This window comes from Ostrinia furnacalis, unplaced genomic scaffold (assembly GCF_004193835.3).
Source record: "Ostrinia furnacalis isolate ACB-3 unplaced genomic scaffold, ASM419383v2 OfSCF1649, whole genome shotgun sequence".
In the NCBI taxonomy this organism is placed as follows: Eukaryota; Metazoa; Arthropoda; class Insecta; order Lepidoptera; family Crambidae; genus Ostrinia; species Ostrinia furnacalis.
In genome coordinates, this window is record NW_021131888.1 from 687788 (window position 1) to 705303 (window position 17516).

Here is a 17516-nt window from a genome sequence, read left to right on the forward strand (position 1 = left end):
CACTTTCAATATGTCGGAAAATGGATTGATCTGTGTTTGTCAACATATTATTGATTTTTCTGTTTTACTGTATTTAATGAAATGGTGCGAGTTTAAATAATTAATCAAACCTGCAAATTATCGGTCACCCATGTAAAAGTTTCGTGTGTGAACTTAAAGAACTTTGAACAAAAACTTTTTGCGTATGTTTGAATTTTAATATTGATCACATTTTTGCATATTTCCGTGCATTATTTACGTAAATTAACTTTTGTAATGTATTTCCCAATTGGCAGCTAGATGAACTGTGTTAAAATATAGTTTAATCACCGCAGTAGCTTACGACAGTGTAAAAAATCGATAAAACCTGCAGTGTCTTGGTTGCTAAGCTGTATGTCACATTATGCAGTAAAAACAGATGTTTTATATGTAATTATGGAGAGAGGAGGAATATAAGCTGTTAAACATGATGGAAAATATTTTATCTCAACGGGTAACGCCGCTGTTAAAATGTATAGTGTTGTTTTTGTTTATTTTCACTGCGAAAGTGTTAACTTCGCGGCCGCAAGAGTCATTGGACTCTAGGAATGGGATACATCATGCAAAACCCTTCCACTATGTGAGGACATTCACCAAATATCACCACAGAAGAACTATACAGTGGAACAATCTCCCAGATTTCTACTGGACAACTCAAGACCATCCCAAAGTCAGCAAAAGATCTGCAGATCCTAAAGAATACAACCCTTACTGGCTGGAAAGACATTTGAACAGAAAAAAATCTAGGTTCTTAGGTCCAGTGCAAGAAGGTAACAGAAAAAAAAGAAGTGTAGAAAACTCTTTTGTCAGTGAAGAGAGTGAGTCAAGTTACTACTGGCCAGATCCCCAGATTAAAAAAAGAAGTGCTATAATTCCAAATTCGAATGATTTTATTGGGGCTGGGAATTCAAATAACGTTGCAGATTCTAAAGACGTTGGATCTACGGAGACTAAAGCAATTGGTACGAGTAAATCTGAGGGTAACGTCAAAAATGGTCTTCCAGAGGCCAAAGTTAAGAATAAAAAGGTCGCCACAACTGGTATACCGCCTATTTCTTGTTTGTACAAACTTCATAGAATAGCTGTGAGTGCTACGCCTTCATATGAAGATGAGGAGCAGGCACAAATGGTGGTTGAAAACTATAGCTATGGTTTGTATTTTACTTTGAGAGATTTATAAGAAAATGTACGTCTAGATAAAAAAAAAATTCAATTTGATGTCGTAATATTACAGATATTGGTCCTATATCAGAGACAACGTTGCCTAACGGAGACACAGCTCAAGTCGAACAGTGTACGGACACAAAAGCAACTTGCTACGCTCTGTGGCATCGTCACACGGATGGAAACATCACTATATTGGGACAAGGTAACATAATATGTGAATTACATATTTTTCACAACCAAATAAATACAAAAGGATAAACAGTGCTTAGTTACATAACTGCTGTATCTTCTTTTTACCCGACTGCGCCAGAAGGAGGGTTATTAAATTATTGTAATCAATGTATGACAGCAGATTCCCCAATGTTGGTCCCAACACCACTGTCTGCATCTCACTGTAGATCTAGAAAATTGCTTGTCCAATGTTGTCCAATGCTCTTTCCTCGATCACTGTAAAGCTTCATCGAAATCCGTTCAGTAGTTTTTGCGAGAAAGAGTGACAAGCATGTAGACATCCAGACAGTCGCACACATACACACACATGCACGAATAAACCTCACTTATACCTACTTGTAATTCAATAGTGTACTTAAGATTAAGTTTCATTTTTATAGTAATAACACCTCTATTCTGTAATACCTACTTATTCACGCAATATTTCAATAGTTATTGTATTGTAAACACAGCTCCGCCATTAATTTTAGATTAAGCCAACAGCTCATAACTCGTACCACAAGCAATACTTTTTTACTCGGGCGAAGTAGCTGCTGCCATACATGTGTAAGTTTTTGCATACTACCCGCATAATATTTTTAATACTTTTGATAATGTTTCGAAATTTTGTTTTTTCCTACCTTAAAAAATTTTCATACTGTTATAATGAAGAATGTTCACTAATTTTGTTTTTTAGCTTTCTGTATTCTCTGTTAAAAATAAAAAATACACGTGAAAGAATTATTTCGATACGTTAATTAGTTTCCAAGATATTGAATTTTAAAAGTGCGGGCGGTGGCCGGCCCGCCATTTTATGCGCGTGACGTCATATTACAACGACTGGCTCATATTTGTATGGCTGGAATCTTGCAAACTGAATTAAGACCCACTTCCAGGCAACCGATTAAGCTGAAATTTCGCAAACACATGTGATTTGGATGACCATGCAATATTATGATGACATGGAGCTGATCTGATGATGGAGCTGGAAGGTGGCCATAGGAACTCTATAATAAAACAACTTAAATGCATCGAGTTTGGGCTCGTTCGTTTTGTATTGATGAGTATTTTAATTCTATATAGTAATCGGGGTCTAATGATGGAGCTGGAAGGTAATTCGCAATAAAACGACACAATCGCATCAAGTTTGGGTTTGGTTCAATTTTAATTTCTGTGATGGGTCTGGGTGTTAATATGTATAATAAGTTTGTATTTACAAAAAAAAAACACAGAATAAGTAATAGTACAGGTACAGAAGGATTACTCCGCAAGACGATTTAAATAAATGCGAGTCTTGCTACGACGCGATACAGTGGAATTCAGCTCGCACAGCACTACGTACCTACAATTTTATTCACCTACAAGTTTTGTCTCTTTCTATCGCGTGTCTCTGAACTCTTCTTACGCTGTTAGGGTTGCTGTCTAGTGAAAAAATAATTAATCTACTTATTTGTAATGAGGTACGTATGTAGGTAAGTATGCATTCATTATGGAAAACCTGCATAGTAGGTTAGGTTCCTATACTATCCTAAGAATTATTGATTAACTACATGGCCAACATACCTTTCAGCATCTTTGGGAAGCGAAAAAAAAAGATAAATCCGGTAGATTACTTTTCGAATTTAAACACCCGAACGCCGCACAATATTTCTTTCTCTTTATGTCCATTTTTAAATAATACTTCGATCATAGAATTATAATCATACTACAACGCACGCCAGCGTCCTGACGAGCGAGCGCGTGACACTCGACTGATATAATACCCGCCGGCGGGGCGCTTCGCTGTAGGTAATTATCGGATGTACCGCGCGGAGTGAGCCAGGCCTGCTACTGGGTATTTTTGAATGAAATAAAAACTAATGTATTTGTAAATGTAAAAGCTTAACTGTAACATAGGTTTCAAGTGATTTTGCATACCTAGTAACATTCTCAATTGTTATTTTCTTAAATGTTAATATAATCTATCTATTTATAACATAGACCATTGTATGGGGTGGAGGGTTGGTAACCTGAGACACAGGAATCTTCCTAGTTCAGGTATCAACCCACCAACATTCTTACTTTGTTTTTCCTGATTGTTTGTTACATAATATTATCTGTTATGTTGGTGAGAAATAAACATTACTTTACTTTACTTTACTTTACTTTACTTGTTGACAAAATGGAGTTGGGCCAACATTTAGAACTGGGCTTAGGCTGTTCTGTGCTGCGCTATTGATATCCCCAAACCCAAAAGCCTATTTACATTTCTCAACGATTCCATTCCAGGTTGCTGGCACTCGTCACAGCGGGATGGCCGGAACACATGTGACAAGTGCACGCCCATCGACCAGATGCCGGGCACCAAGTTCTGTTGCTGCACCAGAGAGTTCTGCAACGCTGACTTCTGTGAGTTAACAAGTGTATGACACAGCAGTACTATTCAAATGCCGAAAAGTTAAAAGCTTTTTAGTAATGTTTTCTTTAACCGAGAATAGAAATACACATTAATTTGAGAAGCATTTTTATGTACCACAATGTAGAATGCTCTTACCAATTTGTCTAATTTGTCGTTTAATTCTATCTCAAGTTTCGCGCAAATGAGCCAACAGTGGCTACCGGATTTACAGGATTTGCGTTTACAGGATTTTTAACGCATTTAGTTAGTATGTACATTTATCATGTTACATGCGTAGAAACTGGTGTCCACTCGCGAAATGTCTGTGACATGTCACTGGTGACATCTGGTGGCGGCCACTCAATAGAAATCGAAACGATAGCTCTCATTGGATCAGCTACAAATGAAAACTTCGTTTGAACTGTACCATCGGTGGCTTTGGTTAGTGGCCCGTATTCGCTACACCCTGTATGTATAGTATACTATATCTTTCCAAAATATTGTCCCCAGTGTCCCTCAAAGAAGAATCAGTGACGATCAAAGCGGAGTCCACAATGGACGCTCCGCCACTCTCCGCTCGGTACTCGGCTTTAGCGGCGCCGGTGTTATTGGTGCTTGCCGCTATACTGGTGAAGGCGCTGGTGCTGCGAAGGCTTTATTGCAATCGCACCCCGCCCCAAGACGACCAGCCGGACACCGAGAAAGGTCAGTTTCTTTTATAAGATAGCTATATCCCTCTCGCACTTCGGCTGTTTCTCGCTCGCACATTCTTCCGAGCGACAAAACGCTCAGCTGGTCACCGAGAAAGGTGTGTGACCTGTTTTTTTCCCTTTCGCACTTCAGCTGTCACTCGCTCGCACAATCTTCCGAGAGAGAAAACGCTCAGCTGGTCGCCGAGAAAGGTCAGTGACCTGTATTTGTCCCTCTCGCACTTCGGCTGTCTCCCGCTCGCACGATCATTCAAGCGGCATTACTAGTACCAAAGGTCAGTTATTTATCATGATTTCTCTTTCTACAACTGTCATTCATTCATAGATACAGTGTCTTGAATCAATGGCAGTTCGAATTGTAATAGATCTTCCTTAGAAAAGTATGTAAGCGATAAAGGTCAGTGACCTGTTTTTGTCCCGCTCGCACGATCTTTCAAGAGGCAATAATAGTGCTAAATCAGTTATTTTATTGAATTAATAAATAACATAAGTCTTGTATGTATTGTTTACAGGTGAAGTGATGGGCAGCGGTCCGGACGCCTTGGCAACCGGTTTGCTGTGTGTCGACAATCTCACACTCATCGAACATATTGGTAAGTACACACTATCTGAGGGATAGACAAGTAACAAAAGTGGCGCGGGGAGTTAGATCCGATCAATCCGAGCGTCATTATTGTAATGTGCGTGTGCTAATTCATTTAAAAATCATGGATATTTAGCGTGTACCGATAACACTCAAACATTAGCGGAGGAATGGTGGGGCGCGTCTTCGTGGATGACACGATCTATAGTAATTATTCCCACCTCTCGTTCCCACCGCTGCAACTCCTGTGTAGCCAGGATCTACAGCTTGACCGCCAACAACCCAACCAGTGAAGATCAAGTTTGTCCCGGGGGAAAGTTAAATTGTCATTGGATCCGCAACGAAATTAATCAGAAGAACATAGGAGTTCGAAATTAAGGACCTGCATTACTCTGATGAGATTACAACAAAAAAGAACTTTAGTTGTAAGGAATAGAGTTCATATTTATGTATTAATAATGATGATGTTTTCCAGGCCAAGGCAAGTTCGGATCTGTATGGCGCGGAACCCTAGGTTCGACTCCCGTAGCGGTCAAATTGTACTCGAACGCGGGCGCGTGGCAGAAAGAGGCAGCGATATACGCGCTGCCGCATTTGTCTCACTCTAACTTGCTGTTGTATTACGGTAAGAATAATTATGAAGTGTTTATTGTTGTTTTTGAAGCCTTTTCCTTCACCAGGGGGCTTAATGTGAGTTGAGTTTATATCAAACGTATTTGATGTCGACTGCGTAAAAAAAAATTAAACTAGCTTTCCGCCCGCGGCTTCACGCGCATGGAATTTTGTCTGTCACAGAAAAACTTTATCGCGTGCGTTTCAAAAACCGGGACAAAAACTATCCTACGTCCTTTCCCGGGACTTAAACTATCTCTATGCCAAATTACATCAAAATCGGTTCAGTGGCATAGGCGTGAAAGCAAGACAGACAGACAGACCAGAGTTACTTTCGCATTTATAATATTAGTATAGATGTATGACGGATTGTACAACGCCTCTAGCGGAAACTTTCAAGAACTAAAATCTTCATAGACTTGACGCACTCGATATCGAATACGTTTGATATAAACTCACACTAAGCCCCCAGATCGTAGGCCTAGGATGCGCGCCTCTCTATTGTGCCATCATATTGATATAACGCGATAAGCCCATACATTTGTCGTCCAAAATCAATGATAAGATTTTACCACCACGTGCATCCTAGTCCGGCACGTCTCCGTTTCTCCATCAGTGACGTCATTTGGCTGAAACAAATGAAAAGTAAAACAAAAAGTATTAAAACCTTGTTGTTTTCACAGGCAGCGACACCCGAGCGACACTAACCGAAGGTGGTGGCCGAGAACATTTACTGGTCCTAGAGCTATGCTGGGGCACGTTGCGAGCACGACTCGAGCGCGCGCCGATATCGTGGGCGGAGTTCGCGGCTATAGCGCACGGCGTCGCCGCAGCGCTGGCACATTTGCACACACCTAGTAAGTATTTAGGGTCCTAAGAGGGGCTTGCTGGGTCATAAGTAGGGCTAGCTGGGTCCTAAGTAGGGCTAGCTGGGTCCTAATGGGGCTAGCCGGGTTTTAAGCAGGGTTAGACGGGGCCTAAGCGGGGTGAGCTGGGTCCTAAGTAGGGCTAGCTGGGTCCTAAGTAGGGCTAGCTGGGTCCTAAGTGGGGTAGCCGGGTCCTTAGTGGGTATATACGGGTCCTAAGCGGGGCTAGCTGGGTCCTAAGTGGGATTAGCCGGGTCCTATGACTCCTAAGTGGGGTCTTGAGAGGGGCCTGGGAGCATCTACTGGTCCTAGAGCTATGCTGGGGCACGCTACGAGCACGACTCGAGCGCGCTCCGATATCGTGGGCGGAGTTCGCGGCTATAGCGCACGGCGTCGCCGCAGCGCTGGCACATTTGCATACGCCCAGTAAGTATCTAGTGGAGTTAGGTGGTCCTAAATGATGTCTTAAGCGGGGTATCCGGGCCTTAAGTGGGGCTAGCTGGGTTCTAAGCGGGGTTTCCGGGTCTTAAGTGGGGCTAGACGGGTCCTAGCTAAGCTAGCCGGGTCCTAAGCGGGGCTAGAGCGGCCCTGAGAACATCTACTGGTCCTAGAGCTATGCTGGGGCACGTTACGAGCACGGCTCGAGCGCGCTCCGATATCGTGGGCGGAGTTCGCGGCTATAGCGCACGGCGTCGCCGCAGCGCTGGCACATTTGCACACGCCCAGTAAGTATAGCGGGGCTAGTAGGGTCCTAAGCGGGGCTAGCTGGGTACTATGTAGGGTAACCGGGTCTTAAACGGGGCTAGCGGGGTTAGGTGGGTCTTAAGCGTGGTTGGCTGGGTCCTAAGTGGGGCTAGCTAGGTCCTAAGCGGGATTAGCCGGGTCCTAAGACTCCTAAGAAGGGATAGCTTGGTCCTGAGAGGGGCCTGGGAGCATCTACTGGTCCTAGAGCCATGCTGGGGCTAGATGGGTCCTAAGTGGGCTAGCCGGGTCCTAAGTGGGGTAACCAGGTCCTAAGTGATGCTAAGCGGGGCTAGCCGAGTCCTAAGTTGGGCTATCCAGGTCTTAAGGGGGACTAGCCTGGTTCTAAGCGAGGCTAGCCGGACTAAAGCGTGGCCGAGAGCATCTACTGGTCCTAGAGCTATGCTGGGGCACGTTGCGAGCACGACTCGAGCGCGCTCCGATATCGTGGGCGGAGTTCGCGGCTATAGCGCACGGCGTCGCCGCAGCGCTGGCACATTTGCACACGCCCAGTAAGTAGATAGGGGGCTGAAGATGGGTTGGCAGATCCTAAGAGGGGCTAGAGGGTTCCTAAGCGAGGCTAGGTAGGTCCTAAGGTGGTTGCCGGGTCCTAAAGAGGGTAGCCGAGTGTTAAGAGGGATAGCCGTATCCTAAGGGGGATAGCCGAGTCATTGGGGGGATAACCGAGTCCTATGTAGGGATAGCCGATTCCTAAGGGGGATATCCGGGTCTTAAGGTGTCCAGAATCAAACATGGACAAATCAGATTGTTAGTCTGAATCACCCACACTGAGGGCGCTTTCGCAAGGCGTTTTGAAACGGAAGTTAAACGTGCGATTTCAAGACCGCACACTGTAGGTATAATGGATTGTCATTTTTATTCCAACGCATTCGTCTTACAATTTTCAGTGTGTGGTCCTGCAAACGGACGACAATTAACGTTCTTCTCAAAACGTGTAATTTGAAAGAGTTCAAAAAATTATAAACAAAAATATTTATTCAGTTTAGACCACAAGAAAAGGTAGCCCTTATGGGGCACTTTACATGTCTCCTTATCTTTTGGGCCCTACCAGCGCTTCGAGACAAACATATGGCAAGTGCTGAGAATAAACGCCGGAACAAACTCTAATAAATAATATTTTGCAAAAGTTCTAATAAATAATATTTTGTTACAGCGGCCAGCAAGCCGTGTGTGGTGCACCGAGACGTGAACAGCAACAACGTGCTGATCTCCAGCGACGGGCAGCCGCGTTTGGCTGACTTGGGGTTAGCTCAGATACTGCACCCGAGGAGAGAGACGCCTAGCAGGATCACTGAGGTGAGACAATAATCTACAAGTCATTTAGTCTTCAGAGAAATGATCATCAGTTCATTTAGTGTCCACTGCAGGAGCACGCCTCTCTAATTACTCAGAGGCGTTTCACGGGATGATTTCTGGATAACGTAGGACTGCAGGTCGTTTTTAGCCATCGCCTTTCTATCTCCGAACAACAAGACCACTTTTACATGTTAAATGTAGTCCCCTAGCTAGACAAGTGACACTTTTTGATGGCTCCGAAAATCGAATCCATGAAGCGACGTAACAATACACAAAATAGCCGGAGCGGAATCCTTTCGAAATCACAACTGTCCATTTGACAGTGACAGTGTCAAGTTTTGGCACTTGCCTAGAGGGACTCAAGCGCTATGCTGCATCTTTATAATGCCTCTGCCAACTGGAATTCCTGAAATTATACAGTCAGCGTCCAATAGTTCGTGACACCCAAAGTGGCCAAAAAGTTGAAAACACAACCTTATTCCAATTGTAATAAAGAACTTTTTGGCTACTTTGGGTGTGCAAGAGGTGAAGAGTGAATCTTGTGGGTAAACCATGCGTGGTGCATCGCGACGTGAACAGCAACAACGTGCTGGTCTCCAGCGACGGGCAGCCACGTTTGGCTGACTTGGGGTTAGCTCAGATATTGCACCCGAGGAGAGAGACGCCTAGCAGGATCACTGAGGTGAGGAATGACCATCAGTTCATTTAGTGTCCACTGCAGAAGCACGGCCCTCTAATTCACCTGAGACAAATGGAGGATTTGGCCTACGAGCGATAGATAGTTTTGGCCGAGTTGGGGCTCGCTCAGCGAGAGAGACCCCTAGCAGGATTACTGAGGTGAGACACAGAAGGGCTAGTAATTTTGTTTTTAGGAAAAAAAGGAGCCTCGCCTTTTTATCTTCGAACAACAAGACGCACTGCTGGATACCCTTACATGGTGAGCATACAAGCCCCTCTAGAAGTGACACTCTTTTTTCGCTCCGAAAATTGAAACCCTTCCCGGCGCGCGTCCTGTCATTAGCCGCGCGTCCCGTCATTGGTCGCGCGTCCTCTCATTGGTCGCATGTCCTTTCATTGGTCGCGCGTCCTGTCATTGGTATACTTTGGGTACGCAAGAGGTGAAGTGTGAATCCTCTGGGTAAACCATGCGTGGTGCATCGCGACGTGAACAGCAACAACGTGCTGATCTCCAGCGACGGGCAGCCGCGTTTGGCTGACTTGGGGTTAGCTCAGATACTGCACCCGAGGAGAGAGACGCCTAGCAGGATCACTGAGGTGAGAAACTGTCATCAGCAAGTCATTTCAAGTCTAGTCAAGTTCAGGAGGACGACCCCACTCTAATTCCTTAGAGGCGTTCCACGGGATGAATTTCTGGATAACGTAGGACTGCAGGTCGTTTTTAGCCATCACCTTTCTATCTTCCAACAACAAGACCACCTTTACATGTTAAATGTAGGCCCCTAGCTAGACAAGAGACACTTTTTGATCGCTCGAAAATTGAATCGAAATTTTGGCACTTGTCTAGAGGGACTCAAGCGCTATGCTGCATCTTTATAATGCCTCTGCCAACTGGAATTCCTGAAATTATACAGTCAGCGTCAAACAGTGACACCCAAACTGGCCAAAAAGTTGAAAACACAACCTTATTCCAATTGTAATAAAGAACTTTTTGGCTTCTTTGGGTGTGCAAGAGGTGAAGAGTGAATCCTCTGGGTAAACCATCCGTGGTGCATCGTGACGTGAACAGCAACAACGTGCTGATCTCCAGCGACGGGCAGCCGCGTTTGGCTGACTTGGGGTTAGCTCAGATACTGCACCCGAGGAGAGAGACGCCTAGCAGGATCACTGAGGTGAGGAATGACCATCAGTTCATTTAGTGTCCACTGCAGGAGAACCACCCTCTCTAATTCCTCAGAGACGTTCCACGGGTTGAATTTCTGGATGACGTAAGACTCCGAGGAGAGAGACCCCTAGCAGGATTACTGAGGTAAAAAACAGAAGGGCTTGTCATTTTGTTTTTAGGAAGAAAAGGAGCCTCTCCTAACAACAAGACGTGCTGCAGGATACTACCCTTGCATGGTATGCATATGTACGAGCCCCTCTAGAAGTGACACTCTTTGTTCGCTCCGAAAATCAAATACATTATCGCGAGTGAAGTAACAATACACAAAAACGCCGGAGCGATGGCTTTTCGATATCACAACTGTCAATTTGACAGTGACAGTGTCAAGTTTTGCCACTTGTCTAGAGCCTGCTATAAAATCGATACACAATTCAATTACGAAGTAACACTAATAGACAATTATTGTTTTCTCAGGCTGGAACGCTCCGCTACTTAGCGCCCGAAGCCCTAGAAGGGGCGTTAGACCTAAGCGGCGCCCGCGCAGCGCTATGCGCAGTAGATGTCTTTGCATTGGACCTGGTGCTGTGGGAGGCTCTGTGGCTTACTTAGGAGTCGCTGTAGTTTTCAATCTGGGCATTGAAGTTCTAAGTTTCTGGATCCATATAAAACCTCCCGATGGGGGGGAAATTTTACATCGCAAGATCTTTTGAACTACCGATTCGCTATCGATATGTATGCGGCTAAAGCCTGGTCCGTGAGCACGTAGAATCCCGTCCAATGACCCCAAGCTACCCATCCCTAACGCTCGCGCGTAATTATGTTGCTGTCGCGACTGTGCGACTTGCGCCCGCAGTGAGTGTGCGAGCGCGACAGAAACATAATTACGCGCGAGCGATAGGGATGGGTAGCTTGGGGTCATTGGACGGGATTCTACGTGCTCACGGACCAGGCTTTACACATATTTGGTTTTATTTTAGTATTTATTTCTTTCTTTCTTCAATCAGGCTGGAACGCTCCGCTACTTAGCGCCCGAAGCCCTAGAGGGTGCATTGGACCTAAGCGGCGCCCGAGCAGCGCTATGCGCAGTAGATGTGTTTGCACTGGGCCTGGTGCTGTGGGAGGCTCTGTGGCGCTGCCGCGGCGCGCACCCCGGCCTGCCGCCGCCCTACGCGCCGCCCTACCAGCACCACGGCCTGCCGCCGCGACCTACTCTACAACATATGCAGGTACTGTCAGTAGCCCGGTCTCCCCTAGTACCCCAACCTCCCCTAGTAACCCGACTTCCCCTCGCCCCCTAGTACCCTGGTCTCCCTTAGTACCCCAACCTCCCCTAGTACCCCAGTCTCCCCTCGCCTCTAGTACCCCAACCTCCCCTCGCCCCCTAGTACCCCAACCTCCCCTCGTTCCCTAGTACCCCGACCTGCCCTCGCCCCTAGTACCCCAACCTCCTCTAGTACCCTGGTCTCCCTTAGTACCCCANCCCCGCGCCCCCCCCCCCCCCCCCTCCCCCCACCCCGCCCCGCTCCCTAGTCCCCCGGTCTACCCTCGCCCCTAGTACCCCAACCTCCCCTAGTACCCCACCCTCCCCTCGCCCCTAGTACCCCAACCTCCCCTCGCCCCCTAGTACCCCGGTCTACCCTCGCTCCCTAGTACCCTAGCACCCCGGTCTCCCCTAGTGCCCCAACCTCCCTTCATCCCCTAGTAAGTATCCCGGCCTCCTCTCGCCCCCTAGTACCCGACTTCCCCTAGTACCCCAACCTCCCCTCGTTCCCTAGTACCCCGGCCTCCCCTAGTACCCCAGCCTCTCCTAGTACTCTAACCTCCCTCCGTCCCTTAGTAAGTACCCCGACCTTTCCGAAGCCTTAAAAGGAGCCTTAGACCTAAGCGGCGCCCGCGCAGCGCTATGCGCAGTGCTATGCGCAGTGCTATGCGCAGTAGATGTGTTCGCGCTGGGCCTGGTGCTGTGGGAGGCTCTGTGGCGCTGCCGCGGCGCGCACCCCGGCCTGCCGCCGCCCTACGCGCCGCCCTACCGGCACCACGGCCTGCCGCCGCGACCCTCGCTGCAGCATATGCAGGTAATATTAATAGCCCGGTCTCCCCCTCGCGCCCTAGTAAGTATTACCCCCTAGTAACCCCAACCTACCCAAGTACCCCAACCTCCCCTCGCCCCCTAGTAACCAAACCTCCCCTCGCCCCCTAGTAACCAAACCTCCCTTCGTCCCCTAATACCCCAACCTCCCCTCGTCCCATAGTAAGTACCCCAACCTCCCCTCGCCCTCTTGTACCCCAACCTCCCCTCACCCATAGTACCCCGGTCTCCCCTCGCCCCCTAGTACCCCGGCCTCCCCTCGCCCTCTAGTACTCCGACCTTTCTAAGTACACCGGTCTCCCCTAATACTCCAACCTCCCCTAATACCCCAACATCCCCTAGTACCCCAACCTCCCCTCGCTCCTAGTAAGTATCCCAACCTCCATTCGTCCCCTAGTAAGTACCCCGACCTGTCCGAAGCATTAAAAGAAGCCTTAGACCTAAGCGGCTCCCGCGCAGCGCTATGCGCAGTGCTATGCGCAGTAGACGTGTTCGCGCTGGGCCTGGTGCTGTGGGAGGCTCTGTGGCCGCCGCGACACACACTTCAGCATATGCAGGTACTTTCAATAGCCCGGTCTCCCCTAGTACCCCGAAGTACCCCAAAATCCCATCGTTCCCTAGTACCCCGGTCTCCCCTTGTCCCTAATACCCCGACCTCCCCTCGCCCCTTAGTTCCTCAACATCCTCTAGTACCCCGGCCTCCCCTCGCCTCCTAGTAAGTACCCTGGCCTCCCCTCGCCCCTAGTACCCCACCCTCCCCTCGCCGATAGTACCCCCACCTCCCCTCGCCCATAGTACCCCAACCTCCCCTCCCCTAGTACCCCGACCTCCCCTAGTACTCTGGTCTCCTCCTAGTATCACGGCCTGCCGCCGCCCTACGCGCCGCCCTACCAGCACCACGGCCTGCCGCCGCGCCCTACCCTACAGCATATGCAGGTATTGTCAGTAGCCCGGTCTCCCCTAGTACCACGACCTCCCCTCGTTCCCTAGTACCCCGGTCTCCCCTAGTACCCCAACCTCCCCTCGCCCCCTAGTACCCCAACCTCCCCTCGCCACTTAGTGCCCCTACCTCCCCTTGCCTTCAACCCCAGCCGGGCCTTCCCTGCTCATACATTATAATGGTCCTTCGTGCCGGATGCATATGAAACTATTCGACGTGCTTTCTTTCATCAATATTAACTTCAAATTCAACTATTGTGTATGGAAGCTTGTTACCTACCTAAAATTTGATTTTAATTATGTACCTACATCCGTTTCAAAATACTCGCATACTACTACAGAAAGATTCTAGCCACGTATCCTTAACGAAAATGAACCCTATCCCCTTATTAACAGACGCTAGTATCGCGCAACAAGGTACGCCCGCGCACGCCTCTACCAAAAAGTAAAAACCCATAATATCACTGGAAATTAATGATCAAATTGAAGTCCAAATACTGGCCAGCAAAAAATATTTTCAGAAAATGAAAAACATTAACATTGCATTTCAAACAAAATTGAACCTAATATTCTTGTCGACAGACGCTAGTATCCCGCAACAAGGCGCGCCCGCCTCTACCAAAAGGCCCGGTACCAGAAGCAAGAGCTCTGAAGATCGCCAACGATACGTGCGACGAATGCTGGGACCACGATGCTGAAGCCAGGTGAGTATTTGTCCATTTTGAGCCGTATTGCAACGAGATAAGGTTTTTTTTATTTATTTTTTTATCCACAACGAGGAAGCTCTTGGCCTGTATCTCACCTGATGGTAAGTGACGATCAGGCCGAAGGTGGAAGCGAGCTTCACCCGGAATCCTCAACCACGGAGGAACTGGCTATCTTACCTCTAACTGCCGGAACACAACAATGCTGTTAACATTGTTGTTATGGCGACAGACTTAGGTAAGATGGTGGTAGCTAGCCAGGCAGACTTAGAACAAGCCCTACCACCAACCAAACCGAACAGAAAAATCTGCCCCCACTGGGAATCGAACCCGGGACCTCTGCGTCTGAAGCAGGTAGTCTTACCACTAGACCACAGAGGTGGTTGCGTATTAAGGTGTAACCAGTCGACTTATGGTTCGGGAACGTGGCCTCTCACTATAGGCCTTATACAGAAGCTCAAAGCACAGCGTGCTATGGAGAGGGCTATGCTCGGTGTTTCTTTACGAGATCGAATCAGAAATGAGGAGATCCGTAAACGAACTAAAGTCGCTGACATAGCCCGACGGATTAGCAAGCTGAAGTGGCAATGGGCAGGGCACATAGTACGCAGAACTGACGGCCGATGGGGCAGCAAGGTTCTGAAATGAAGGCGGCGTACCGGAAACCGCAGCGCGGGACCACCCACAAGGTGGACCGACGACCTGATAAAGGTAGCAGGAAGGCGTTAGATGCAGGCCGCTACCAACGTGCGATGTGGAAGTCATTGGGGGAGGCCTATGTTCAGCAGTGGATGTCCTGTGGCTGAAATGATTATAACATAAATATGGATAGATTTTTTTCCAATTTTTTGCTAGCTAAGCAAAAATCTTGGTCTGCAAAGGCAAACCGTATTAATAGTCCGTTCGCCGAGCACGTAGAATTTCGTCCAATGACCCCAAGCTACCCATACTTTTCTCTCGCGTGTAATTATATTGCTGTCGCGACTGTGCGACGGGCACCCGCAGTGAGTGTGCGAGCGTAACAGCAACATAATTACGCGCGAGCGATAAGGATGGGGTCATTGGACGAAATTCTACGTGCTCGGCGACCGGGCTTTAGTACATTTTAATAACAAATTCATATTTGTACACAGATTAACCGCGGTATGCGTGGAGGAGCGAATGGCTGAACTGAAACAGATGCTACAAGCTCCGGGGCCCGTCATACACGACAACAATCTACATCCGCACCCACCAGGTAACAAATAAAATTAGATAAAGTACTACCATATAGGCATTGGTTTTAAAATTGTTTTAATTTCTGTTCATAATTTATTCCTCCTTATAATAAAAAGTTACACCTAGGATGAACCTTTGATTAAATTGACATTTCAATACTAAATGACAATTTAAGCCAAAGTTCAACTAGGGTGTAACTTTTATTGATTATGTTTATCACAAAAACTTATTTTAAGTTAGCGCCATCTATTGACAGAATTGATTGAGATTTTTTTGACTCAGTAACTTTATCATTACTCATAACACTAAATGGGTGGTTCTACTTTTAGAGTCCATCACAAAAATAAGGTTGTCCCCACAATAACGAAGGCTAATACTTAATACAAAATGAAGAAACTATCATTTATTTTATTTAAATAAAGTTAATAACACCTGTTTAGATTATCTAGTGTTAATTGTGAAAAATATAAAACGTTAAAATAGCGGTATCGTTATAGCCAATGAGTTGCTGTCATAGTGACATTGACAATACGTCAATGTCACACTAGGATCAAACGTCAAAATAGAGGGACGATGATGAAATAGATTCTGCCGTCGGTGGTTGAAGGATCCGCGTCGTTGCGATACTTTCAGTCACTATTTGTGGGATTTTCTCTTTCGTTTTGAGTTTTTATTGTGTGTGGGTGGTGGCTAGCCAGGTAAGTACTTACTAACATCTTGTTTGTCTCGTATTAGTTTTATTAAAACCGATTTTGGTCGTTGTACAATGAGCGTCCTCACGCCGGAGCCACCGGACCCTCCGGATGAAGACATGTTGTCGCCACCCGTTTTTTCCTCTGTAAGCCAAGCCAATAGGAAACATAAACTTCCTTCGGAAGTACCAAATTCTACGACGAGCGTAGATAAAAGAACAAGGGGAACGGGAGATGTGGATCCCTCGGCTTCGCAACAATCTATCTACACGCATCCCAGTTTCTTGGAATCCCGTACATACACCAGTGATGACCNTCAAAATGTAACTCGCCCTTGATTCTTAATATAAAGGATTATTTATATAAATGTTACTGTGAGAATATCCAAGTTACTCTCGCTTGGATCCCAGGACATAGCGGTATTCGTGGCAACGAGCAGGTGGATTCATGGGCGGAGGAAGCCTGTCGTCTTGGCTCATCACGACAATCTAATNCATAAATATGTCGCAGGCAAATTGTATGATTCCGCATTTTACAAACGGCGTCGTCAGTTTACAAACGCTCGCTGTTCTATGAAATGCCGAAGGCAAATTGGCGACTCGTTCAATTGATAAAATTTCGACTATGATTGTTGCAATAGGGTGACCATCATAAAACACATGTTGGACAAATCAGACTTAAATTCAGAAATCAGGTAGGTATCTATTCAGGTAAGACAAACCTAAAATACTAGCTACTCCTAAAGTAATTAAAATATTTTCGTAATAAAAACAACACTAAACTAATTTAAACTATTGACGTACGTACCTATAGGTAAAACTCTGACACAAAATAAGTTTCGATAGTCAGTCCTTTAATTCTTACATTTTAATTATACCTAGAAGAAGTCTAGAAGACAACACAATATTTTTTTAAACCAATAATTTGCCGTTTACGTATTGGCCATGCTTGCACACCAAAATTTTTACATAAAATTAAAGACAGTCCTTTTTGTGATTGTGGTACAGATGAGGGTACTACTGACCACATATTCTTCAACTGTCCGAAATATCCAATCTCATTGTACGACGTCCTTCCCTTAAAATATCCCCGTCCTCTAAACTTCCATTATCTACTAACAATATCCTCAAGTATTAAATATATAAGTAAATATTGTTCTGTGTATAACATTAAATTTTAACTTCCCCTTTCCCAATAACTTTGTTTGTGATGTACGTGTACGTTTGCAATGTGTTGTTTTGTTTTAGGTGGCGAGTTTTATGTTAAAGACTCTAAACAATTAAGTTCTCGAGATAAATAAATACCCACTCAATAAATACCGGCCAATAATCAGAAGTCACGTGTATCTCTCTAACTACTTGACATTGGCAGAATCACTGCGTGGCGCCCTGCGCGCTTCAGCGGGACAGTCCATCCCAAAAAAAAAAAAN

General features: G+C 46.2%; 1 protein-coding gene and 1 long non-coding RNA gene across 2 annotated transcripts; both read left to right on the plus strand.

Annotated features, from left to right (window-relative positions):
* Nucleotides 1-26: 26 nt before the first annotated feature.
* On the plus strand, nt 27-15758 carry LOC114353308 (activin receptor type-2B). The gene is made up of 12 exons (XM_028305247.1): nt 27-1169; nt 1253-1387; nt 3664-3783; nt 4283-4477; nt 4995-5075; nt 5541-5690; nt 6361-6534; nt 8459-8601; nt 11449-11670; nt 14055-14176; nt 15310-15413; nt 15724-15758. The coding sequence occupies exons 1-12, from the start codon at nt 446-448 to the stop codon at nt 15756-15758; spliced, it is 2205 nt and encodes a 734-aa protein (XP_028161048.1). The 5' UTR covers nt 27-445.
* A 221-nt stretch (nt 15759-15979) lies between these two features.
* Nucleotides 15980-17515, plus strand: LOC114353301 (uncharacterized). The gene is made up of 2 exons (XR_003655927.1): nt 15980-16092; nt 17334-17515. It is a non-coding gene; the product is annotated as an uncharacterized LOC114353301 (long non-coding RNA).
* Nucleotide 17516: the final 1 nt, after the last annotated feature.

Bases quoted from the DNA above. Each gene is read 5' to 3' on its own strand.
- LOC114353308 (XM_028305247.1), top strand. From the start codon at position 446: ATGATGGAAAATATTTTATCTCAACGGGTAACGCCGCTGTTAAAATGT. The intron at 4,478-4,994 runs GTCAGTTTCTTT...TATTGTTTACAG, and splicing joins CCAGCCGGACACCGAGAAAG to GTGAAGTGATGGGCAGCGGT. The intron at 14,177-15,309 runs GTGAGTATTTGT...ATTTGTACACAG, and splicing joins GACCACGATGCTGAAGCCAG to ATTAACCGCGGTATGCGTGG.